Raw genomic sequence first — 27,578 nt, forward strand, 5'->3', positions numbered from 1 at the left:
AGGGTGCAGCTTTGAAGTTCCTATGCAGGAAAGTGAAAGCTTTTTATTCTCTTGAATAAGAGTAACCACATGAGGACTTAACTTGCTTTAAGTCACATGCAACGTGCTTCATATGTCTAATTGATTTATCTTAGCTTTCCCACATGTCCTCACACAGGCATGCCTCAATGCAGCTTGAAAGGAGGGAGTGCAGCCTTATGGCTAAAAAGCTGATGGTAAGTAATTAAACCTAGCAGCAGTGAGAACCCCTGAGACAAAATCTTTGGCAGTTTTCTACACCATGTAGTGAGCTTGGGTCACCAAGGGCCTGTAAATAGCATCATAATGACTGGTTCCTCAGCAGGGATAAACATGTGCTTTGAGTTTTCTAAATGATTCAAAGGCGTGCTGTGAGATAACTACTGATAACAAGCAGATGTGAAGTTTGCTTTTCAAGACAGGGAGGCTGAGGGGGAAAGTCAAATAGATTTTGGCTTATGGTTGCCTTGGAAAGCCTGATATTTGAAGATCATGAAAGCTTTTTTTTTTTTTTTTCTTTTTCCTCCGGGGAGGAACTCGGTTGTATCTGATGAAGGTAATGCTGTTTTAAACCAGTTCTCTTGAGGTCTAATGAGATACTGTAGGCAAAGCCTTCTGAGAGTTTGAACCTGAAGACAAAAGCAGTATGTTATTTTGCAAGATTAGTAAAGTTGTAGAATTTCAAAATCCATTTTACATTATGCCAGTGTCTTTCCAAAAGCTTTCTCAAAACCTGCATATACGTAAGTCCTTTTTGCTTTAAGTGGTGCCTAAGTGTCAAAGAATGTGTTCCATCCTACCAGGCAGCAGGACATGAAACAAAGGTGCTGAATAATGTGCCCATACTGGTGCAGTGCCACTGCTCAGTGGTATAGGTGCAGTAATGCTGTGGTACTGTGAGCCCAGGGACGGGTTCAGGGTTATCTTGGAGCTCTCAGTGCTGTGTTTCATGTTAGCAGGACACATACACGAGCAGTCCTGTAGGATGATGTGTTTGTGAGGTCTCAGAGGAAATCTGTTAGTGTCCCAAGTCAAAGGCTGTTACTAACAGGCCACCCGTTCTTTCTCAGGGAGGTCTGGAGTTTTGCTAATACTGCACAAGTGGAGTAAAATAAATTATTTAAAAAGCCAAAGACCATGTCAATATTCTCCTCAACTACAAGAGTTCCCAGCAAACTGAACAGTGAGGTGAAAACTCTTTTGGTGTTCAAGGAGAGAGTGAATCATTTAGTAAGAAAAGTGACTGCAGACATCACTTATCCGCAGTGACCCTTCTGTGGGGATGGATTTTTTAAAAAAGCAATTTTTCTGTATGTTGTTTAAGACTTCCCTTTTAAATGGCTTACCCTGATGGCACACAATACTTAAAAAAAAAAACAAAAAACCTTTATCCTAGAACAGCAAAGGAAAAGTTTCTCCCTGCTCTTTTTTGAGAGGCTGGAGGAAGAGAGAAATGAAAAAACATGACCAAGTCACATTGGGGCTCATCAGTTGCCATATGTACCTGGTGCCTCTTCAGTTTCTGTCTTGTCCCAGGTTTCCCACTAGGAATCACTGATTTCTTCTGCGCGATGCCTGCTGGTCTGTACTGTGATGTTAGCATCTCGTTTGAAGGCTGGACCCCCAAGTGCCCTGGTGATACACACTGCCCATGTGGGATCTCATCCCTGCTTTGAGGGTGGAAGGGACCAGCCAGGTTTTCAAACTGGGAGGCTCCAGCACAGTGGGGTTCTGGTGACACTTGAGTCCTGCATGCCCAGGCAGCTGAAGGTGACCGTCCTGACCCACCTGGCTTTGAAAACACGAGTCCCAACTCAAGCACGGTTACTAAACGTGAGAGAGAGGTAGCCAGAGTGACAACTGGTGCAACAGGAAAACCGAGTTCAGATAAAAATCTTCAAATGCACAAAGGGAACAAGCACGATATATTATTAGTATTTTCCTTCCTGATCTCCTTCTACCCAAGGAAGAAGAATCCAGCATGGCTCCTGCAGCATCTGTGCCCTCAGGGAGCCTTTTGCACAGACATCCATGTGTTATCTATGTGTTTGCTTTTGCAGTTGATTCCATTTCCTATAAGGATAGCAGCTGGTTACTAGCTGTTGCAAGATACCCTCTTCAGCCTCTCCATCTAGACAGTGACTCATTTTTATAATCATACAGTTTGGTGGAATTAACTGTTTTCAACAGCTTAGAGTGTTTTAAAAGTGCATACGCTCGTAACTTTACAACTAGAGGGGACCAATTTGATCTCGCAACCTGACCTTTTGCATAATACAAGATAGAGTAATTGCTGGATGATGCCCATATTTTTTTTTTTCTGGAGCTAAGGCACATCTTTTAAAAAGACATCCACTCTTAATTTTAAAACTTTATGTGACAGACAATCCATTAAATGTCTTTTCCATTGCTTCCCATTGTTAATCATCCTCTCATATAAAAATCATCAGCTTGTGTCTGCTAGGAATGTGTTTAGCTTCACTGTCCACTACATTGGCTCTTATCTTGACTTTGTTTACTGGAAAGCCCTGTATTATCAGAAAGGGTTTCATTTATGAACAAAACACAAATAAATCAGCTTAGCCTCATCTTTGATAAACTCAGTGAAATGAGGTTCTTTAACCTCTCATTTTAAGGCAGGTTTTTATTATCCTTTGGTCTATACTGTCCAAGCCATTGCTGCATCTCAGTTTTTCAATGAGTGGATGCAAAAGTGATATATGTTATTCCAGGAGCATCACCAGACACAGTTGTGCTGTGTATCTAATCCCACTTACACACCCAGCTATTGAATTTGCTCTCTCTTCAGATACAGGGTTTCTTTCTGTCAGGCTCTGGTGGTCACCTGCTCTGCCTTCGCCTGCTTGCTGAAACAGTCACCTATCCCTCCCATATGACTAGGTTTTTTTTAATATATATTTATTTGGCAACATTAAAAAAAAATATTGGCCAGGTGAAGCCAATTGCCCCACAACCCAGCTGCTTTGTAGACCTGAATTATCTGTATTTTTCCAAAGTTTGTGTCCTCTGGTGGCATTTTGAGCTGCAACCCACAGACTGGGGTGAATTCTGCTAGGTACCCATCACAGTTGCCCCATACTTTATGCTGTACAGACATATTCTTCATATCCTCATGCGTTATGTTGGAGATCATATTGCCATTTGAAAGGACGTGGTGCTGAATATGGGTTTTGCATCAGGCTGTTTCTGGCTCGGCGTCTCTTTGATGTGTTCTCTTTCAACAGCCAGGTGGGCTTGAGGTCAGTACTAAAGCCATTCTGACAACTGCAGCCTTCAGATAACCAAGTTTATCAGCACAGTGGTAACTGTCTTTTGATATACCGTCAACATCTGTTTCTGTCACAGCCTCCTTACGTGACATATCATGATTTGGGGAAAGCAGACAATCCTCTGAGCCTTCATTGAAGTGGTATTGCAGTGGAAATGGGTACATTACTGTATCTCCTGCTCTTTCAGGGACCGAGGCAGGGGGATGTTAGAGAGGTTTATTTTTTAACAAATTTTGCTCTCTAGTGTTTCAAAAGCTCTCACTGTCAAGACTCCAGGCAGAGTAGCTATAATACTATATTCACCGAGTCATTTATAATACACTTTAGATTGCACCATTCAAACTGTAACATATGCAGTAGAGTCCTTACCCAGAATTGCTTCCAGGATAAGGACAGGGGCATACACTACGAGAGCAAATCTAAAAGGTGGCCAGGCAGCAGATGCCTGTGCAATGCAACCACTGGATCTTGAGGGCACCAAGAACTTCCACAGAGGAGTAGGGAGGAAGAGGAGAAGGTGATAGAGCAGGGCTGGGGCTTTCTGCACAAGGAGTCGGTGCTGCTTGGCTCACAGGAGATGGAGAGACCAAACTGCCTGCTCCATGTCAGTTTTACAAATGAAAGGAAGGGGGTAAAAGACCAGGGTGTGAGGAGAGAGACATTAGGAGTGGGAGGATGGCTAGGAGTGGACCTACGGAGCAACTGACAGGCCCGTGTGTGTGTTGTGGGGATGGAGAAGGGGGACATAGCAGAGGGATGCAGGAAATACGATGGAGATGGATGGGGGGAAGGAGGTAGCAGCCACCTTGAATCTCTTCTGGAGGAGGTCAGAAAGAAATGCAAGGAATCCAGTGGCAAGGGGATTTAAATCATTGAGTTCAGAGGTGGCCAACCTGGGGTCCAAATTTCTAGCAGAAAGAATGTGGGGAAAGCTTGTTGTAGAAACTTCTGAAGAAAGAACCTGTAAGATTTAATGACAGCTTCAGCCTGATTTATTCATAAACCAGCAAGGAATGAACCACTGACATGCTCCCTTTTGAAACAAGACAGAAAATTAGTACGTTGTTGTAAACACCTATAAGAGGGAGTTCTAATCTCATGTTACGCAAGGCTTCAGCTATCACAGGAGGAGCTAGAATTGCTGAGGAGGTGAGAAACATCCTGCACAGGTAGGCGGGATACCAGCACAAGTGACGTGTAATGTCTAGCTGTATATATATATATATATATGCTCATACAGTGGAAATTAGCTGTGCGATACATACAGTCAGTAAAGTGTCAGAGACCTGTAAAGCTCTCAGGGTGTTCATGAGGGGGGAAATGGGGATGTGTGAAGAAGACTGAAGATAACTAAATAGTGAGTTATTGCACCACATATGAGTCACTAAATTTTTACCTAATCTGGCTAAAATTCAAAGTCTGGTTTCAGATGGCTAACTTATCCCAGCCTGGTTCCTGTTCCTCTGGTGTCTACTGAATTGACTATCTAAATTAGAAGCAATGCCTGGGACTGGAGAGCAGGCATGTGAGCTGGGATTGCATTAATCTTAAACCTCACACTTTCATAAGTGCTCACTTAGCTAAATAATGTGCTGTTAATTATGAGGCATTCTGAATGCAGATCACTTTCTAAAACTGTTAAGTGAGCCTTTAGATTTTTCTCATGTATAACTTGCATAAAGGAGGAAGATAATATAGGTACAGGAGACATTACAATTGTGCATGGTGATCTTGCAGAGAGACTCTACTTTGCATTAATTGTTCCTAATTATATTATTCCCTACAGCCTAGACTTTATATTGCATGTTTTCAGAGTTCCCAAGGGTGTTCATGGAAGCACTACCTTGACAGGGAACCAGAAGAGACTACAGAAAGACTTGGTCCTGGGAATACATAAGCTGATTTTGAACATAATTTTTTATGTGAATCAATGACCCCTCTTTTCAAGTCCTTTTGGATATTCCAGAAAGTATTTTACAATGACAAAGCCAGAGCTTTTGGAAATGGCTTCTACAGTTTATTTCAACAAGTAATTTCTTAAATACATCACACTGCTCTGTTTTCACTTATACCAATTTAAATCCAGAGTTACGACCCTGGAGTTACCCTGGATTTGCATTGATGTAAAAGAGTTGGGAAAAAATTTGCTCAAGAAGGCAGCAAATTCCACGGAACACCTGCAATTATAACTTTCCTCAGTTGTCCTGGTTTCAGCTGGGATAGAGATAGTTTTCTTCCTAGTAGCTGGTATAGTGCTGTGTTTTGGATTTAGCATGACAAGAATGTTGATAATACACTGATGGTTCTGGTTGTTGCCAAGCAATCTTTATACCAAGTCAAGGACTTTTAAGCATGAAGGCTGGAGATGAATAAGAAGCTGGGAGGGGGCACAGACAGGACAGCAGACCCAAACTGGCCAAAGGCATATTCTATACCATATGACATTGTGCTCATTATGTAAACTGGGAAAACGTTAGCCAAGGAATCGCTGTTAAGGAACAAGGCTGGGCATCAAGAGGTGGTGAGCAATTGCACTGTGCATTACTCATTTTGTATATTCTGTTATTAGTAGTAGTAGTAGTTTCATTTTCTGTCCTATTAAACTGCCTTTATCTCAACCGAGTTTTACATTTTTCAATTGTCTTGCCCATCCCACTGGTGGCAGGGAGGAGTGAGTGAGCAGCTGCATGGTTCTTAGTTGCCAGCTGGGGTTAGACCACAAATTCAGTGTATCTCATCAGAAGAGGGACTAGATATTTCAAACTACTGCCTGCTGGGAGTTAATTTTTGTTCCTGTGCTATTAAAGGTAAACAGTAGGACTGACAGTTTGTATTTATAGGACAAAAGCTATAAATACAGAAGAGCATAGTCAAAATTCCTCTGACAAACATAACAGAATACTGTAGATTTGGTCAAAGTGGCATATTTTAGGGCTGAAAATCTAAATCTGAGGCAAAAATTTTGTGACTAAAGCAAAGAATTTTCTGTTGGAAAAACATCAAAATTATAGAAACAATTTATTCTGTTTTCTGTTCTGTGGTTGCTGAATCATGGATTTTTTTCCCATTAATTCACTGTTTGTCTCAAACATGTAGGTTTCTTTTTCAGAGATTTTATTTCACCCTGTCTACTTGACCAAAATCAGGAACTCCGGTCACTTTTTGATTGACAAAAACAAGTAAGGAAGTGGGATTATTCCAGAGTTTTCAAAACAGGGACCTTGGCTATGGAAGTACTTGCTAAATAATAATAATAGACCAAATTTCAAACGAGATGAACCACCAGCAACCTCAGTGAACCTCCTACTCATGTATTTAACCTTAAACTGTTTCCTTGGTGAAAGGTCCCAATTTCAATAGGAGTTGCCATGTAACTTTGAAATTTAGGCTGTTTATTTAGTAACTCCCCCAAACCTGGAAGTGCTTTACATTCTTGTGGCGCGAGAGCATCTCTTTTTCATATTCCACGTAGAGCCAAACGGTGCATCCATACTGAAGAAATGCTCGCTCTGCTGACCAGCATGTCAGAAGCAGGGGAAGATATATTCAAAGAAACACAGGACTAGAAAAACCCAGTAATTTCCACTTTCTCCTCATTTTTACCAAGAGTGGTGTCTTTTGCTAGATATTCTGAAACTCTGTATTATAATACATCTTTAAATAATCTGTTCACTTGAAAGCCAATACATTAATTGTATCATCAAACAATTGCAGATTTAGGGACAAATCGTGCTGATTTCCAAGTGCCCACAGCTGCAAGTGAGTTGGACCATCTGCAAAGCCATATGAATACCAGACTTGATTTATGAGGTGAATTTATACTACAGAAAATTATCCTGATTCATTATAATAATCCTTTAGAGCCAAGTTTCAGTCTGTAATAGCTGCTAAGCAAATTCAGTCTGTCTAAATAAATGTACATTCGTCAAAGAAAGTCTTGATCAAGCAAGTAAAAATACAAATTATAGAAGTGATGTCTTCAGTAGCATTCTTTGTTCCACACAGCTGAAGGATGGGCTGCCCTCTTTTTTTCTGAAAAGCAGAGGATGGGCAACAGTCAGCACATCAAATTTTGGTCTGAGTTTTATCTGTGTGATGACATTAACTCAGTGGGGCTCCACTGGAGCAGGTACAAACATAATGTGGCCTTGCTACTGTAAGAAAGTAAAATAGATTAATCTGCAACTTATCTATCTTGAAGAGGGAGCGAGACAACAGGAACTGGCACTGAATCCAAACACTGAGTCTTAATGAAAATTCAAGGCATTGGTTTTCACTTTGTAATGTTGCCAGGTGCTATTCAGATGAGTTAAGAAGATGAAGACCCTCAGTCTTTCCTTCACAACACCTTAAGCTGAAATGCAACGCTGTTAATTTAAGGCACCCCCAGCAGTACAATGCATTTTATCTGTTAATAGGTGTCAGGCTGGATAATATGTTATGTCTGCGTGCTCAGCCTTCCATATTTTGCTCCCTACCTAGATGAAAAAGGTGAAAAGAACAGCAACAGACCTGCAGGCTGCAGAAAAAATATGAGCATGAACATGAGCAACCTTTGAGCATGTAGCCCTGAAGTGGAGGTGGCCACACGCTCTTGGCAGTGACTGTTCCCCACTGATGATGGAGTCACTGCCATGCTGCAGATTCCCCAAAGTGTGCTTACCCCTTCTGGCACAGCAGAGTTGTGGCTGGAAGCAGAGAACAGCTGTCCCCGGCTGTGACTGACGTGATGAATGGTGCAAGTTACAGCTCACAGGGAGGCAGGTTTCTTGGCTGTAAGGGGCTAATGCATTGATTACCCATTATGCCATGAAAAGCTAACCAAAAAAAAGAATTGCAAGCTGCAGGAACCTTCCAAACAGATGCAGATAAAGGAAAAATTGCAAGAAAACTGGTTTTAATGCTTTAGCCTTCATGCATAGTTGTCCAGTATTTCTAGCCATCTTCCAGTATTGGATTTATTATAGCATTTGTTATGCTTTTTTGGTTGTAATCAAATCGGTCTGAAATGCAGCATTTAATTTTATTGCCGTAAGTAAGGGGTGCAAATACAACAAAGTATGCTCAGAATAGGGACTGCAGGGACTGGTTGCATGTCGGTAGTTATCTGTGGATATCAAATGAGTTCTGTCTTACAAAGTACTTCAGTAAATAGCTTCTACAAGCCTGTCAAAGTTAGCACTTTCCAGTGTCCTGGAGAATGCTCCTGTTTCACATCCTGCTCCTAAACCTTTACTTTCCATACCGTGCCCCTTAGTAGTCACTAGCGTTGTCATCCGATTTTCATTGATTTGTGTAGTCATTATATGTGTGGTTTAGTACTATTGCCTTTTCCCAGTTCATATTAATTGACTGAAATGTTCTTCTTCCCTCATACTTTTCCATATGCTTTGTTGCACTTTGACAAAAAGAGCTTACCTACAGAATTTGATGAGCAGCTCTGAAAAACATCCTGCAGACCTTCTTCAGGACTTTGATTCAGTATATTCATTTAGAGGGGAAAGAAAAAAAAAAGGGGGGGGGCAAGATGTATCCTTTCACCTCTGGGTAGGAGATACATACTTGCCTTGGTGGTTGTCTCTCCAGAAGAATACCCAAGCGCCAGGAGATCCTGGCTGAAGACAGTGGAGATGGTGCCTGCTCTCAGGGAAAGCAACAGAGTGATTTCTCAGTGGTGTTTAATGAACAGGACTGAAGATATGTCACTAAAGCTCTCAGCATTTTCTGGCAGTATTACAGGGCCATGATTCAACAAAATGGGCTGTCCCTGAGCAGCTTCTCCCATTGTATTGTATTAATAGAAACAAGCTTTTAATTAGTCTCCAGCCTTTATTCCCTTTGATTGACTCTATTTTGTTTCTTGAACAAACAGACTTACTACATGTTTTATAAGAAACAAACAAACATAAAAACCCAAAAAACAAACCTCTGGTGTTCCAGTGGACAGAGCTATGCCGACCCTTATCATCTGCTGTCCCCATCCAGTGCTATAAAACATCTGGGAGGGTTATCTGCTCACTCCTTGTCTTAATTCTGAGCTCAGCTGGATCCGAAAGGCATGTCCCCCTCAGGTCAGTAAGATGCCTTGTCATCACCGTTAATTTCCCCTCAAGACATGTATTTCCTGTGCAGCAGGCCAGAGCAGACACACCTATTTCCATTTGTAGGGATTAGAGCCAAAACACTTAACTACTCTGATCTCCTGTGTATGATAGGCCATACAGTTACTCCTGTATGAAGTCCAATGATTTTATTTTTGGCTAAAGCATATCTTTTAAATGAGGAGTCAAGCTTGATCTAAAGACATTAAAATACAGGGAAACCCCTGTGATGGTAATTTGTTCCAGTTGTAATCACCCTCACTGCTCGAATTTTTGCTTTATTTCTAAGAGGCATCTTTCTACCTTCAACATGCAGCCAGGGGCATATGTTACTCTTTATGTCTTTCTGTAAAAGTGCCCTTTAGTGCTGAGGCTCCATTAAAGTACATAGAGTCTGCAGCCTAGTCTTCTGTTTTTGTGGGGGTTTGGTTTAGGTTGGGTTGGGTTTTTATGTTTTCTTCTGAGTCAGAAATGCATTTGGTTCAATTAAAGCCTCTCACTATAAACCTCAGCCCCCTGGTAAGACTCATAGTGGAGGAAATGCCTGGTAAAACTTGCAGCCTTCCCACTGTAGACATGAGGATCGTTAGCTTGATTGCAGCTTCATCTTGTATGTGCTACCTTGGAGCCAGTGTCCCTGGAAGCTCTTGACCCCACCAGGAGTTGCTCTTGGTCACCAGTCCCAGGAGACCTTTTGTCTTGGTCTTTGCATGGCTGCCCTGGCCCTGAGCTACTGAGCTTGTCTGAGGTTGCCCAGGCTCTAAGTTCTGTCTCCAATATGAGAAGGCTGGAGAGTCACAGCCGTGGGTTGTGCTTTTGGAGTCTCTGTGTTGAACTGGCTGCTCATCAATGCTGCGATGCCCAAGACCTGTCCAACTGGCAGCTCATTGCAGCAAACTGAGAAGCTGGAACTGCCCTTTAGGCCTTAACATCATGATGGAAACATTCCAGGCCAGGCTGGACAGGGCTCTGAGTAATCTGATCTAGTTGAAGATGTCCCTGCTCATTGCAGGGGGTTGGACTAGATGACCTTTGAAGGTCTTTTCCAAGCCAAAGTATTGTATGATTCTATGGAAACTCTTTGGTAGTGTCTTGTCTTCTCACTCATTACCCTCTTTGGAAGCACCGTTCTCCAAGCACAGCACACAGGGCTTGTGGTTTTTTTTCCCACCATGCTCTCAGCTACATGAATGTTCACTTTCTGTAAGTGGTCCCAGCTTATCCTATAATTCAGCTTGCTTGAATGTCTGCCCTGTACTCATCATTAGTTGTGCATTAAGTTTTGTGTTCCTTTGGAAACCTTACAAAGTTTGTGTCCAGGGCTGATAGAGGCCAAAGAAGGATCTCCCACAAAGCTGGATGCCATTTTCAGACAGTCAAAAATATTATGGAGCACCTAAGCAGTTTAGTGACTAATGAAATAATGATTAAAAATTAAATGCTCTTCTGTCCTCTGGCTTCTGTCCATGTAAAGCAAAAATTTGACCTGAGTTTGCTCATGCACCTTGGCAGAACACTTAGAGGAAATTTCTGTGAGTGCCTTTAACTTTTCTTTAACAAAGCTCACAACAAAACAAGGACTGGAAGAGAGAAGAACCTGCATAACAAATTGGACTGCACTTACAGTTTCTACAGGAGCGTAACACTTCTGCTGGGCATATCCTCTCTTGTCTTTTGATAAAGAGCTACCAGAACATCTATTAAGCAGTTTAACCTATTTTAGGGCTGCATTAGTATCATATGCACAGCTGTGCAACAGCATCCTCTAAAATTGTACAGACATTGATCCCACCAGTAAAAACTAGTATTCGTGTAATAGGATATGAAGAAGCGGAATCCATTCATTCACCTTAAAAACACTTTTGAAAGTTTTTGGGTTTTGCAGAATTAAATAAAGTCTTATTTAAGCTATTTAAATAGAGTAATGCATCATTCAATTGAGCAAACAGGATGCCACTTTTCTGGTGAATCAGGCAAGAAGTGCAGAACAAAAAGAGCATGCGAAGTCATTAAAACCATTAGTCTCTTATGTGAAAAGGTTACGTCTTATGTAACGTCTTATGCTTGTGGAGGCTTGAGTAAGATTCAGTCAGAGTACCGGGAGGTGATGTGTGAAGTATGCTTAGCAGATCAACTGTATCTTTCATGAAAGATGTTCTGCTCGCACTGAAAGCTCTGTTTTTCATGGTTCTGTTTTTGATGTGTGCCTCTAGGTATAGTTTATGGTTTTCAGCATTTCCAGCTCTGCTTTTCAGGAGTATATAGTTCAGCCATGGAAAAATTCATACTGGCTGAAATTTGGCATACAAAGAACCGGCCAAGAAATACATGTTCTAAATCAAATAAAACTGCTCAGAAATAGACATTTTTAGAAAATGTTTTTACTCTTAGTACATGAAAATTATTTGTCAGCCTATTATTTAAAAGTCTTAGAGCAGTACTGGGACTCAGTGCCTGTGGACTCTGAAGACACAAGGAAGAGTTATTTTGAAGTTTATTGGATTTTCCTTAAATAGGTTATAGTGCTATGTGTTAATTTTTTAATCCAAATTTTCCATTGAGCTGCAACTTTGGCTGCTTCACTTGCTCTTCTACTCGATGCTTTTAGCTAGACATGGAAGAAAAGATATTTTCCATCTCCCTGCTTGAGTGGTAGACCTACACTGATAAAAATTGCATGTAACACTTTGGAAGTCAGAGAGGTTACACTTGTGTAACTGAAATTGTGATAAGGAACAAGAGTGTTTAGTGCAGTTTAGTGCTGAAAACATTTGACACTTGCATTGGGCAAATAAATTATAGTGTCTCCACACTTAGGTTGAAAGACTGTGGGTCAAGGGTGTGATGTATTTCTGTGTTGGAGTTCAAAAGGGCAGCTGCAGAGCATGGCATAAATAACAGCCAATATTGACTTATTTGGGAGCGAAAAAGCAAGATGTATTGACCCTGAATTTAAACACTGACCCCAGATTTACTTCAGTCATTTTTTTTGCTTCCAAGGACCAAGAATCTTGGTATTTGGAAAGAAATGGGTTGAAAAACAAATTGAGGCTTAATACAAAAGTGTGGAATTCTATTAACTTTCTAAGTGTTTGCCACCTTTTACAATAAGTAAAGGACCATTTTCCTCATATTTTCAGTGGTATATCACAGCACAACAGGGAAACCTGACTGTTACAGCCATTATTTGAGGACTTCAGCATTCTTCAAATAGTTAAAGATATGATAAAGTTACAAGTCTAGAAGAACACTGGAAACCAATGAAAAAGTTACATAGCAGCTATTTAGGTTTGCAGTCTGAAAGTCTTTAGCATTAGCTTCAGGAAGAATAATTTTTCAAAAAATATAAAAATTTACACATATTGACTGTCTGAATTCATTCAGTTTCCTTCTTTCTTCTTTCCTGAACTGTTGCCCTCAAAATAAGTAAACTTTATTTTCCACTACCTTGGGATTTCTTTCACTGAAACACAAGCTAAGATTTTGGTGTGGTTTTTTGTTTGTTTGTTTCTTTTGTTATATGGGAGTGTACCTTTCTCAAGAACTTTTAATAACATATTTACATATCAATTAAGGAGAAAAAGAACACACAAAAAAACCACAGAGGTCTCCCTTACAACTTCTCTAAAATAAAATTTTCCGAATTCCAGGTTGTAGATACAGTTTTGTGTTATGCCTTCTGCCTCTTAATTAAAATGTCCTTTAGTACCTGGGATTTTCTCTTGATTAAAGCACATAAAGTTTATACTGAAAACTTCTATTTTTTTATTTATTCTTCTGGATAAGAAAGCATTTGGTTCCCCTGATAAGACTTGTAGGAATGAGCCCTAAGCATCTGGAAAGCCTTGAGTCATCCATCTGCAGATGTGGAATCATATGAGTCCCATACCTCATGGCAGCCCCCTCCCCTACGTGCTGCTCTGCAGCCAGAGACCCTAAAACTCCCTGGTTCCATTAAAGAATATTTTCCAAATACTTAGTTTTCCCTTATTTCATGAGCTATCAAGCAAAGAATTATAGATGTTCTTTATAGCAAAATCAGCAAGGGGTATATGTTTCAGGAAGATTATAATTATTGCAGTTATTGTTATTACTATTGTTGTTGTTACCACAGCAACATGTTTAATTCTTTGTTAGGGGGTGGTCTAATGAATTTCCCAAGATATAAAAAAAATGGCAAGTTGCTACAAGGCGTATGTACACCCAACAGATTTAGTAGGTTAATGCTTTTAATGGATTTGTCAACTTCTGTTGTTTCCCTGATTGCAGCTGATTTTTCACGTACTTAACATGGTGATGGCACTGACATTAGGAAGGCAGTAAGTAGGTAGGTGGTATGTTTGTTGGACTCCTGGATAGTCCCTTATCTTGTCTGTGACTACAGCACTCTGGATGCCCTTCTGTGTAGCTTTTCCTCACTTGTAATAAGCAGATTTAATTCAGCAGTTTCCACTGTTTGTCAAGACAGTGTAAATTTGTGTATTGCTTTATTAGAAGGAAAAACATGGATTGCATTCATCAACCACATTTCCACCTCGGTACAGAAAACTTCTTTAGTAATTTACAGAACAAAAATTTCCTTTCTTGATGCATGTGAATATTAAGTAGCGGAAAATCACAGAAACTGTGATGGTATTAGGTGGAAAAAATCCATTTATCAGGCCAGTTTGCTCTTTACATTGTACAGCCATTGCACGTTGGCACAACTGTGTGAAAAATGTTCTGATTGCCTGAGAAATTAATTTTAAGTCTGCTTTTTATCCAGGAAACTGTGAAACTGTGAAATTAGATGCTAGTGAGGTGTGTATCAGCCAGGATGTGGGGAGAGCTTTGAAGACAGAGATACTGCAGGACAGAGAGAAGACAAGAGAGAGGAGGAAGTGGAGAACAGAATGAGAAAACTGAAAGGTGGTAGCTGTGCTGGGTCACAGTCCTTCCTCTCAGCCTAGAGATCTGGATTCACAGAGGAAAAGTTCTATCTTGGAAAGATAAGATTCAGGAAAAGGAGGCAGAGACTGAGGTGGGTTGGGGGAGACTGGCTGGGTTGGAGGACGGGAATGGGATTTATTGTCCCTGCCATCCAGCCTGCAGTATTTCTGAAGAAAAAAGCCCTACCTTTAGAAAGTGGTTTTAAAAGGGCAGTGAGGTGAAAAATAAATCCTAGCCCTGCCAGCCCCTCTCATTTAGAGGTGATTTACTGCCGTGCCTTGATTCTGCCGAGGGGAGTCAGGCAGCACACTTCCAGAGGAGCAGTGTTTATACCTGGACATAATTTCTCTCCTCTAGTTGAACATGTAGCCTCAGGAGATTAGGGATGAATTTACAGCCAGTGGAGTTGTGACCATGAGCTATGTTCGATGTGGTGCCTGCGGGTAGCCTTTCTGTTCTGTTCAGGGGTGGTGTCCCAGGCAGGCATTTTTGATGTCATTACAGAAAAGGCCAGTCAGAAGTGACAATTTGCAGTCATAGCCATAATTAAATGAATGAGTAAAGCAGGCTTCCGTAAATGTACTCTGTTCTCTGGACTCACTTTGTTCTGTGAGGTCCTACTCTGTTCTTCCTCGTGACCCTCTTCATTTTTGGAGTGTAAGTCCAGCTGTGTGACCACATTCCAAATAAGGTGCCTGTTGTTAAGTATCCAGCACTAATAGAAACACCTTCACCTCCTCTTTTACATGCACGTAAGTCCTTTAAATTCAAAATCATGTCCTCAGATGGACCTTTCAGTTGGAAAATATGCAAATTTTGTATTAGAATGCTTCTTAATGAAGGCAAGAGAAGCCGTACCACTAAGTCCAGCGAAGGTTGGGTAGAGGTCTGTATATTAATTTGAGGCATCAAATAAGGTTTACCTTTCTTCAATTCTGCTAATGCCAGCTTTTCCAGCATCATAACTGGAATATGAAACAAAGCCTGTAGATACAACTTAAATCTGCATTTTAATGCTAACAAATCACAGTCTTTATAACTCTCAAATTTTTGCTTTTCCACATGAAGCTGTGCATACTTGTTTGTAGTCTACAGGCATTTTATTTTTCCTGCTGAAAGCCTCATCAAAAGCAGATCTGTATTTTTCCCTAATGGAAAAAGAGAAATGCAGTTTTCCTGCCATCAAATATGGTTGAAACTTGATGTTGTTCTACCGCAGCAGATAGGAGAGATTGAAAAAAAAATTACAAATGAGAGGGTCATCCAGTGTGTTTCCAACTACCTAATGAAAACTAATTTAGATTCATATGAGTTAGAATCATAGAATAGTTTGGGTTGGAAGGGGCCTTCAAAAGGCATCTAGTCCAACCCCTTCCAATGAGCAGGGACATCTTCAACTAGATCAGGTTGCTCAGAGCCTCGTCCAGCCTGGCCTTCATTGTCACCAGGGATGGGGCATCTACCACCTCTCTGGGCAACCTGTGCCAGTATTTTACCACTTTTGTTTACCGCTTTTGTTTAAAAGCACACTGTGTAGAGACACGTGGGACTTTAAAATGCCCTTGAATGAATTACTGCCTTGACTGCGTTAGAGGTGCATGCATGCACGTATGTACCTGCACAGAAACATCCGCAGAACAGATGGTCTCCAAATATTCCAGTTTGACTTGTGCAGGTGCATTTCAAAGTTTAATTTCTCTAGATAGCTGGAACAGCATTTGCAACAGCATCAGCGCATACAGAAATGTTGCGTTGTTGTGCATGGTTGCAGTCTTCATTTGGTGAGGGCGAGCTTTTCTTTGGTCTGTAAAAGAGTGATCCAATGTTTCCAACATTATCCTTCGCATAATGTTAAACGTTGCAGAAGTTAGTAAAACCAAGGGTGAAAGTTTCCCCTGAGGAGAATGGCTTTTCCACCTGTTCTCTGGACAAATTTACCATGTCCCCATTGAGTCGCTCTGCAGTACAGGTGTCACTGCCAGTGGTGTTGGCACCTGCCACACTCCCAGCCCCAGATGAGATCATGTTGCTGTCTTAAAGAAATGTATCTCAAAAGCCACAAAGCACAGAGTTATTATTTTTTCTACCTACCAGTCAATGTAACACCATTACTAGGGTCACTAACACCAAAATCTGTGTGTGTGTGTGTGTGTGTGTTACCTTTTTTCCTCCTTTCAGTCAAATGTAGTTTGAATTAAGACTAAAAGTTTTGTACATTAATAATCAAATTATATCATCTTAATTAGGAGCTATGTTTCATTAAGAAGGTTGTTTATTTAAGAAGGGAGGGCCTGGAGTTAGACATAAATGGCATTACTTTGCCATCTGGCTAAATGCCATAACTCTGAAGGATGGATAACTTCCGTGACTTTGCTAATGCTTTGTTCACTCTAGTTTAAATTAACTAATTGGATGGAATATCCTCAGGTTGTCTTAGGAGTCTGTTGCACAAACCAAAGATCTGGTTTTGATCTCCCTATAGATCTGGCTGTATATCTGCTTGAGAACTAAATTCTTCTCTGTTGGAATACAGTTTGGGAGAAGCACTTTGCTGTGATGTATCATGGCTGTCTTGCCTGTCATTTAAGAGGTCTTTAGTTCATACGTGATTTTCATCTTCTTTTAACTGTTCTAGTTTTTCTCTCATCTTCTGAACAGCCTAATTAGATTTTTGGGTTTAGTTCCAGGGACGTGCACTGAGTGATCTCTTGCTTGATTTTCAGTAACTGACGGCAGGCACATCTCTCTTTCTCCAGACAGTTACTTTAAAGCACCAGCACTTACTGGTTTTTCTTCTGGTTTGAGTTAAGCTCTACATGTGTCTTTACATCTAATAGTCTATCGGATGCTGGTGTGCGTGATATTCTTACCGCATTGCTATGGCTGGACCTTAAACCATTGTAAATCCATGATTTTTCTAAAAATTTACCACTCTAGTCCTTCAGTTCTGCTCATAAGATTTGCCCAACATGCAGTTCAGATACTCAGCAGTCTTTGCCTAGCCTGTGTTGTGGTTGGGTTTTCTGTATCCTTTCAATTAAGATATTTAGTGTTTAATCACAGTAGGACATTGTTTGGTCATACTATATAATTAAATGGTGATGGTTGGTGAAGTGTATCATTAGGATTTCTGACAATTCATTGTGAATCTCTGGTCTACTGTGAAGAAGAACAAAGCCAGAAAGAAAATGCTGGCTGGGTTATATAAATAAGTAAGAGATGATGGTCAGGCTGAAAATGAGGGTTCTCCCCTCCTTTAATGAAAGGGTTTGTGTACATTAAATAGAATAAAGTATTTCTTAGGCTGAAAGCTTTCCAGAGATAATAGTGTTGGCCCTCTGAGGCTCTTTATTATGTCAGATGTGGGATTTGGATTTACGGGAAGCGGCCGCTGCCTCCGACAGACTCAGTCTGGTGGAGGGGAATTTGCCCGGTCTCTCCTGCCTGCAGAGCTTCAGGCTGCAACCTGTGGATCATCAAGGGTAGGTTTTTTTCCAGGGTGTCCCAGAGAAGGAAACTCCCTGTTTCCACTGGAATATCTTGGGCTCTTGGGAAAAAGTGTCCCCCTCCAGCTTCTGGGGATGAGGGACATAGTGAGCCCTGCCAGCCCCAGCCCCAGCTCTCAGTGGTGAGAGTAGCTCTTTTCGGGGCAGGATTATGAAAAATCCTGTAAATGGTGGATTCTTCTATTGTCTTGAGCCTTAAGGAAAATCTCCTCCCCACGTTTCTTTTTTTGAATCTCGGAATATGCTGTTCTCCTAAAGTGCAAGCTGAACGACTTGTAATTATATAGCTGCAAGAATCATAGAATCATAGAGTAGTTTGAGTTGGAAGGGACCTTGAAAGTCTAGTCCAACCCCCCTGCAATGAGCAGGGACATCTTGAACCAGATCAAGTTGCTCAGAACCCTGTCCAGCCTGGCCTGGAATGTCTCCAGGGATGGGGCATCTACCACCTCTCTGGGCAACCTGGGCCAGTGTTTCACCACCCTCATCATAAATTTAAAAAAATTCTTTATATCTAGTCTAAGTCATCCTTCTTTTAATTTAAAACCATTAACCCCTGTCCTATCACAACAGACCCTGCTAAAAAGTTTTTCCCTCTCTTTCTTATAAGCCCTTTTTGAGTACTGAAAGGCCTCGTAAGGTCTCCCCAAACCCTTCTCCAGGCTAAACAGCCTCAAGTCTCTCAGCCTGTCCTCACAGCAGAGGTGTTCCATCTCTCTGATCACTTTTGTGGCCTCCTCTGGCCCCTCTCCAGCAGGTCCGTGTCTTTCCCTGTACCGAGGGCCCCAGAGCTGGACACAGAACTCCAGGGGGGTCTCACCAGGGCAGAGGGGCAGAATCACCTCCCTCGACCTGCTGGCCATGATGCTTTTGATGCAACCCAAGATATGGTTGACCTTCTGGGCCGCAAGTGCACGTTGCCGGCTCATGTCCAGTCTCTCATCCACCAGTAGCCCCAAGTCCTTCTCTGCAGGGCTGCTCTCAATCCTTTCATCCCCCAGCCTGTATTGATACTAGAGGCTGTCCCAGCCCAGGTGGAGGACCTTGCGCTTGGAAAGGAGCACCAGGGTAATCAGCATAAAATCACAGGAACTGGCATCACTGGTCTTGGCAGGAGTCACACAGCTTCTTTGAGCCATCAGTTCACAGACCAGGCTTTTGAGGTGTATTTTTTCCTCTCCAGAGGTTATTCGTACAAGCTGCCAGCTACATAACAGGGTGATCGGGTTATGCAGGACCATGTAGCAACCTGTGAGGATGGAGTGGTTCAGGGTTGGTCCATTTATTTATTAATTTATGAAGAAAGAAGCTGTGTCTCTTGCAGTGTTTACTTGAAATATAGAGTGGCTGTTTTGGCCTCTGTCTTGCTGCTGTGTTTCATGATTTTCCACCTGGCATAGGAAACCTGGCACAAGTTAGGTGAGTACATACCCACCGCTTAGATTTCAAGTTTTGCTTCTTTAATTGCTTCCTAGTACATAACCAAGAAACCTTTTCAAAACAAGCATAGCTTGCGTATATCCCTGTTTGATTACAAAACCAGAAGCAAAACTAGCAGATTCTGGAACAAATGACAGCATGTTTGTGCTAAATATTTTTTCCAATGGCATTGTGAAAATCTGACAGTGAAGTTAAGCAGGCTGTTGCAGTCCACCTGCCCGCAAGGCTGCACCACCTGGGCAAGCAGGTCCATTGGCATTGGGGAGACAGGGCTTATGAAGACTGTGGATGTGGGAGGAAGGCTGGCACTCATGTGCCCTCAGGGCCGAGCAGAGAGGAAACCATGGGAAGAGACAAAGAGCGAAGGAGGTGGTAGCAGCCACAATTTGGTAGTATCTCTTCTGGTTTATGATATGCAATGAAGGGCCTTAGTTTCCCTGGTCTATAGCTCTTCTCAACAAACCCTGGGGATGGATGTGTACATGCAAGGATGCCGTGGCGTGAGGAACAGCTCAGTTCAAATGAAGGCAGCAGCACGGCTCCTCCAAACCAGGTGCTTCACAACTGCAACCTGAGGGCTTGGTGCTCCCCTGCAGACTGGTTGTGCAACAACTGTGATGTTTGCTCCTTTAGGCACACTTACCCCGAGACGGGCTACTCAGCAGCATTTAGATCGCAGAGCCAGAGAAGGGCTGGGGGCATCGTGCAGCAGCTGGAGGGGCAGCTGCTCGGAGAAGCCCCAGTGAGCGCTGCACTGCTTCCCATGCCTGCAGCCTCACGCTAAATGCCCATCCAGTAACTCAGGGATGGGCACGCACCTTTATACATTAGCCAGGAAAAATTTAGAGCGTCTATTTACAACCTAGCTCAAGCCTTTATAGTATAAGACCATACTCTAAACTGAAGGAAGGAGATTTATCTCAAAATAATAATTTTAAAAAGCATAAAACAGTCTCAGTTTTTGCAATTTATAACAATTATAAATAACTATTGCTTTCTGAGCTGTGTTAGTCATATGGAGCTGTCAAATCATCAGTTTTGCTGACTGCAACGAAACCATTCATGGAGGATCACAGGAATTGTTTTCGTGAAGAGTATGTTAATAACCTGTAACATCACACAGAAGAGAAGACAAAAAATCTCATTTTGAATTTTGTGGCTGGATGGATCCAGTAATCTCAAAGCTATACAGAGTTTATTGTTGGTGAAGATGTGTCTGCTTTTGATTTGAGTGTGCTAATGTAGTATGCTGGGTTTGTGTCAGTACAAAAGCTTCTTGTAAAAAACATACACACACATATGTATTTGAATATGAATATATTTGAACATAAATGTGTGTGTGTATGTATATACTTATATGCCTGAATTTTAAAATCCTCTCTGTCCTAAGAGGCAGACTTACTTTCCTAATGCCTAGGCATGCATATTAGTAAAAAACAAGCATTTTACACTTGGGTGCCTGAATTTAAGCACTTACAGCCAGGTTGTTCAAGCGATTTAGTTATTTAGACCTAGAGAGAGCTCCTCATGAGATCATCTACATTTGCTAGTGAGTTAGGCTCCCACTGGGAGCTGGTTGCATTTCTGCATGGTTAAGTACCTCTCAATATTTAATTCCTACCTACGTGTTGAATCATAGAACCACAGGGTGGTTTGGGTTGGAAGGCACCTTGAAGATCATCTAATTCCAAGCCCCTGCCATGTGCAGGGACACCTTCCTATGGCAGGGGGGTTGGAACTATTAATAGATGTATGCAGTTTGCTCAGACCCCTTTAAATACAACGATTACATTTACTGCTCATCAGTTTTGAAAACATTAGCATTGAGAAATTTATCATTTGAAGGCTGCAAACTAGGCTTGCAATCTTCCTTCCGAAATTCAAGGGATATTATCTCTTTTCAATGAATCACACTGGGGAAAACCCCTCCTGTCTAATGTATGTATTTTCATTTCCTGTGCTACATTTCTTCAAGTATCTTATCAGCATATTTTTTGTCAGGGTTACAAAGGGAACTTTGCATCTTTGTCAAAACTGATATGCTAGCAGAAATATTAAGAGACCACCTAATATACTGCAGCAACAGCCAAGAAAAGGACACAGAGGCAAATGATTCTAAAAAAATCATTCAGGAAAAAAAGTATTCATATCATATTTGACTGTTCAAAGATGTGCTCCTGAAGTATAATATAGTTGAGGAGTCAAGCATTTTGTAAGGTGGTTACTCTATGTCAAAAAGCAAAGATATTTAGTCTCCCATTAAAAACACAGAACAACAACAACAACCAGAAGAAGAAGAAAAAAAAGCAACAACCGAAAAGACCAGCTTCTCCCCCAGAAAGACTTGTGCTTATCTGGAGCCCCAAAGGAATCTGCAGATGTATACCCCCTGCATGAGAACAAAGTCTTCAGTTGCTGGAATGCAATGCTTTAAAAACAAATACTACAAAGCTTGATAACAGGGGGATGTCTCACTTGCATATTTTTTTGTGACTATCTTGGTTTGCAGAGAAGGGGGTCCCCAAAGCATGTGAGTCAGCAGGATCCCTTTGTACTGGGTCGCTGTCTGTTTGGCCAGATGTCTTCCCAACAGTGAGACAGAAAAACCAGAGCTCTTATTAAAGTTAGTGGGGGAAAGGAATGGAAAAAAAGCATGTGTCCAGCGAAACGAGGCACATTGTGTCCCATCTGATATTTATTAAACATTGATCAAATCAGCAGTGAGAAATGCACATCATGCGGAAGTGACCCTGGCTCCCCGGGTCTGGAAGTCTGTGACAAATATCTGGGAGCAAACCAACATCGAAAACACGTGTCCAGGACACAGAGAGGAGCAACAACAACAAATGGAGAGGGGCTGACTTCAGCCCAGAACCCCCTTTTGCACGTTTGACATAAGTTCTATCGACAGAACTAAGGTGTAGGGTCTTTCCCAGCTTTCTAGATGAGAGGTTACACGTCTCCTGGAAGAACACTGCATTTTATGTAAGTCATGAAAGCAAGCAGTTGACTGGGTATAAGTGGGCAGTTTTGTCAAACTAAAGGCAAAGCATGGGCTCCTTCAGGCTTGACTCACATCTTTTGTGATAAACCTGCATAACTTTATGCTAACTTGCTGGGTTTTGTGTAATCACTGTTGTTGCTTAATGTTTTGGCCATCAGGTCTTTTCAGAGCAACCCCTCAATAAAATAAGTGTCCTCATAGCCCAGATTAAATGCATCTCCTATATCAGAACCATCTTATTTGGGCTTGGTCCTTAAACAGGATAGTGGGGAAGAACAACAGAGCAGGTCAAAGGCAGGTTTCCTGCTTGGGGAAGTCGTGGAGCCCTGATTATAATGTAATTCATCCTTACACAGAGAAGGTTGCATTCCTGGCTTTTACCTTTGCTCATAGCCTGGATTATTTAACTACACAAAAAGACATCAGAATGATCCTTCCAAATCTTTTCTCCACAGTGCCTCTACCTTTAGTAATTTTTATTTCTTTAATAAACTAGAAAAACAGCTGTTATTAATACTAGCAGCGGAGTTAAGAGCTATGTATTCCCACTAAAGAGTAAATTTAATAGCTTTGAAAGACTTTACTGTGTCCATCTCCAGGCAAAGGAAAATAAAGGACACCATTAAAGCTTCCTGGGGCAAGTTACATGAGGGTAGTGGGGGTTCAATGGCAGTCAGATGCAGTTTTAAGCTGAGAGGCAGAAAGCACCAGCAGGCAATGCAATATACAGTTCCAGCCCAGCTCATTTAATGGAATCTCTCCTACCTATATGATCACTGTGTTTATGTTATTGAAACCAACAGTGCTGGACTGTTAAAGGATGGAAAGGTCTGGCTTTTGTTGGGGTGCTGTTCTGATGTCAGTTTGAAATACACTGAAAGTAAAAGTTTTGAAAAGCCAAAGTGCTGTTTTATTGAACGAGCGATAGAGAGGACTGAGACAAGTGAAACAAGATCCTAATGAAGCGCTGGAACATACATGATGCTGGATGCTGAACTGCAGTACATCCAGTGACATCAGTGAAGTTTCAGCTCATTACGCTGCACAGGAAGACAGAGTACAGTGACAGAAAGCAGGTCATGTCATAAAATGAGTAATCTTAACATGAGATTGTAATCAAGTAAAACTTTTCTATGTGCAGTTCCTGTCGAAGGTTTTGTTTTTATTTCTGCCTTTCTCTGTGCTTTGTACCTCTGCAGTCTATCAGTCTTCCCAGTTATGGACCTGGTCCTGCTTCCATTAACATTAAAATAGGGAGGCCTAAGCTTACTGTTTTCTGTGGATTTAGAAGCTGAATGTGATGTGCTTTTTGCCCCAAGTTTCTCATGAAGTTTTTTGATATCTGGGATGTTCAAAGATTTATGGGATTGGAATCTGAATTTTAAATCTTTCATAGGAGGAACCTTGCATTTAGTGCACAGGAGCTCAAAGGGCCCATTAGTACCAGCTAACAGCAGCAAAACACCATGAGTTCCCACGGTGAAATAGTTTCAGTCTCTAAATACCTACTGCAAACTTTTAGAAACTCCGCTTTCCCTTTCTAGCTTTTTTCAGCAAGCAGAGCTTGTCCACTATCAAACTCCTTGAGACTTGAAACCAAACAAAGAAAACCAGCCCACACCTCAGGATCCCTAAGCAAACTTGGCTAATGAATTATGGAGCCTTCACTTTTTCTTTCGTAGTGAAGCGGTTGTCAGTCTCCAAAATCCAAGTCACCAATAAATGGACTATACAACTGCCCGTCTCTGTGCCAGCTCCCTTCCTTCCCGTGTACACAGGCAGGAGAGAAGCCTTTCCCCTCTGAAATTTCTGCTCTTAGGTTTATGCTTACAAGTCCCTGTCTCATTTTCCCCTGATGCTCCTGTCCCTGAAAAAAGAACCAGATGTTCCCAACTGATCTCAAGCCTAAACCCCAAGGAACCCAAATCTGTGACATGGCTTTCATCACATGGTAACAGAACATGACATCACAGCTGACAAGTTTAGAAAACACATGAGATGACATCATGTGGAAAGTGGGCTGAGCTGCGAGAGATGCATTTCTGCCTTAGCCAGCTAGCATATGTGCAGAGGGAACTGAGGAAAATACCTTGTCAAATAAACTTAGTATAAATACTCTTCTTGAGTTTCTCCAGTATAGTAACCCCTTCTTCAAGTACCCTGGGCTTAAGGAAGTCACTGGAAAACACTGTTCTTTGAGAGAGAAATACAGTTGACTTAACTTGATATGTCGGTCACCCGTGCTTTGTGAACCCAGGGGAAGTGGCCTGTGCTTTCCTCTTAAAAAAACGAAAAATAAAAAACTGCTCTGCAGAAGGTCATGACTTGGGGAAAGTATAATCAGCTGTGGGTTAGGCCTCAGGGGAAATATAAGTTACTCATAAAAAGCTACGAGCAAGTTTTGATTAGTTAAGTAATCTGGTACACAGAATTTATTAGAGCTTAAAGCTTTCCTGTGGGACTCCCCTAATAGTACACAAATAGAGTAAAATATCAAAGAAATGCGTTTTCTGACAGAGACAGAAAGCTGCATTTATCCTGGCCTGCTTAATGCACATTGGAAGGAGGAATAAATCCCACCATTTGTTCCAGCACAGTGGTCCAGTTTTCATGTTTTTACACGTTTGTGTTTCTGATTAATTTCTTGGTAACTTAATCAAAGCTTCCAACACTCTCAAGCTGTATCCAAGGAGCATGTCAAGAAAAGAGGAATATTGCTTCCCTAATAGACTCACAAATGAGTTTGCAAAAAGCTAAAATGTAAAAGAGTAAAGGCCTGTTCTCTCTCATCAACTTGAGGCCCTTTTTCTTGTCCACAAGGGAAAATTCGCCAGCATTTTTCTGTTGGTACAGATGTATCACTGGCTTTACCAGTATAGCACCTCTTCTTCTCTTTGCAAATAGTACTCTTCAGACCCCCTAAAAATAAGAAAAAAAGTCTCTCTCATTATGGAAAGAACATGTTCACATGGTAGCCATTTGTGGTAATGGTGGCAAAGCAGGACAAGTACTCCTACCAGGTTTTCACAATCATTTCTGTATTTCCTTCTGTCAGAGCACTTACTGTCTCCTAGGGAGACTGAATGCTAAGAAGGAGCTGCTGCAGTGTGACACCTGCCAGAGGAGATGCTAATAAACATTTGACTTCCAAAGGTTACCATAGTCTTGTTAGAACAATCAGAAAATAGTCCTGTCTCTCAGGAAAGCCACAGATTTTCCTATTTCTCTTCCACATGCTAAAATCTCAAAGTGATTGTATTGATAAGCTGATGCTTTAACCGCCATGGAGTCTATCCTGGCAGAACAGGCAGATAGGCACCTATATTATCATCTGCTTACATAAATATTTATTTCTTTCAAAAATGGAGGAGAGGAAATGGGGAGACAACACTAGAAATGTGTTCTTTACCATTGTTTTGAAATTCTTAAAATCTTCTTTTGCAGGTATTCAGGAGGGGACGCAATGTACCAAATGTAAAAATAACTGGGCACTGAAGTTTTCCATCATCTTATTATATATTTTATGTGCCCTGTTAACAATCACAGTAGCCATTCTGGGATACAAAGGTATGTATGCATTGAGCACAACATTCCACTTTCAGCTAAGCATCCAAGCGTATTTACACATATTAGATAGACAAGCAGTTTATCACATTTTTACCTTAAATATTAATACCATGGCAATGTTATTTGTTCTACACACATGATCATTCTTCCACTATGAAGGAGTACTAACCCAAAGACTTAAAGCTCTTTCTATACCTTGATTTCACTGAGCTCTTTTACATATATCACACCTTTCCAGAATAAATGTCCTCCTTAATGGAACAGCCAGAAAGAGTCTTACTAACACAGTATTTGTCATAGGCGCAAAATGTAGGATCAGTATTACTTTGAAAGATGTGGCAGAAAGATTGAACCAGGATGTGCCAATATATGGAGTTATCTACAACTACTTTGATGAACAAAGATGCTTAGACACTTTTGACAGTTATCTCAAAGATTCTGGTAGTTGAGCAACCCAGAAATAGATGAAATGTCATTTGTGCAAGTCATCAGTTGGGCACATTGGAAAGCACAGCTGAAAATTCCCATACATCCTCAGCACTAATTATCTGTAGCCACATAGGCATTTTTATGAATGGGTTCATGTAAATGTCTGTTTGTTATGCAGTCACAGACATCATAAGTTAAACAAATAGGATGTGAGTTTCTGGTAAGAAAAAGAAAGTGAATAGCATCATTGTGAGTGTTATAACAGGACATCGTGGCATGTTGCGGAGAAACCCAAGCTGGCTTTAAATGAGCTGCTTGAGTATGGCTCTGAGAGAAGCTTCAAACCCCTCCAAGAAGCTGGGTAAATATTCATGTGATTAGCATGCAGTGCGTCCTGTGCCGCCAACAGCTGCGCTTGTAGTAGAGCTGACATCACCTCTGGTCCTTTGCCAGTGAAAGAAAAGGAAATTGTAGAAATAGAAAGGGATAAATGCTTATTTAAGAGGATTTGGTACAGTTTTGAGCAGGAAGAAAATTAAAACTGCTTTGTTTGGATGGAAGATTTAGCCAGGAAGATGAGAGAATGTGAAGTACAGATAGAGACATGTTGGTATTCCTTTTTCATAATAAAGCAGATGAAATGTGGCAAATCAAAATCAAAAGTAAATAAACGCAATACATACTTAACTGGTCAGACATTCTCCTGAATAATGTGTAACTGGTCTCTGGAGGTCCGATTCTGAGAAAAAAAATCTTTCCGGGATTCATAAACTTGTTCTTGATCGATAAAGATAAGGTCACTTGGTTATATGGCCTAGGGGAGGGCAAGATTAGGCCTTTTGCAGGTACAAATGTGCAGAGGTCTGCTTACAGCAGGGGAAGATGGATCCTTCTAGGCTATAACCCAGCCATTAAATGCCTGAGATTTAGCAGAATTTTCCTCAAGAGGGTTTTAAACAAGTTCTGGGGCTCACCAGAAGACTCAGGCCTCACTTGACATCACAAATAGCATATCAAGTTGGAGGGACCATTGCTCTATATCTTGTTTTTGCACGTTTGTTTGTCTGTATGTATGAAGCAATAGCAATATGAACACTGTCTAAAAGATCTCTTTGGGAGAGGGAGTTTCTCTTAATTGTTTCAATTCACAGTTTTCAAGCTTCTTTCTCCATGAAGGCTCTAGCCTGTCTTTTCCTCAGGCTTTGCTCTCATCTTGAGGCCTCATCTTTCTATGCTCATTTCCAAACCTCCTTCTTACACTGAGTAATCATTTGTGCCTGACCAGGGACTGCCC

At 41.3% G+C, this 27,578-nt stretch overlaps 1 protein-coding gene across 2 annotated transcripts in view; it reads left to right on the forward strand.

Annotated features, from left to right (window-relative positions):
• The window catches only part of COLEC12 (collectin subfamily member 12), a 103,068-nt gene that overhangs the window by 54,952 nt on the left and 20,538 nt on the right, over nucleotides 1-27,578 (forward strand). For both annotated transcript variants that reach the window (XM_065053278.1, XM_065053277.1), the window contains one exon: nucleotides 25,733-25,855. In XM_065053278.1, the coding sequence (XP_064909350.1) occupies nucleotides 25,733-25,855 (123 nt within the window). The remainder of the gene's footprint in view (nucleotides 1-25,732; nucleotides 25,856-27,578) is intronic.

This window comes from Columba livia, chromosome 2 (assembly GCF_036013475.1).
Source record: "Columba livia isolate bColLiv1 breed racing homer chromosome 2, bColLiv1.pat.W.v2, whole genome shotgun sequence".
Classification (NCBI taxonomy): domain Eukaryota; kingdom Metazoa; phylum Chordata; class Aves; order Columbiformes; family Columbidae; genus Columba; species Columba livia.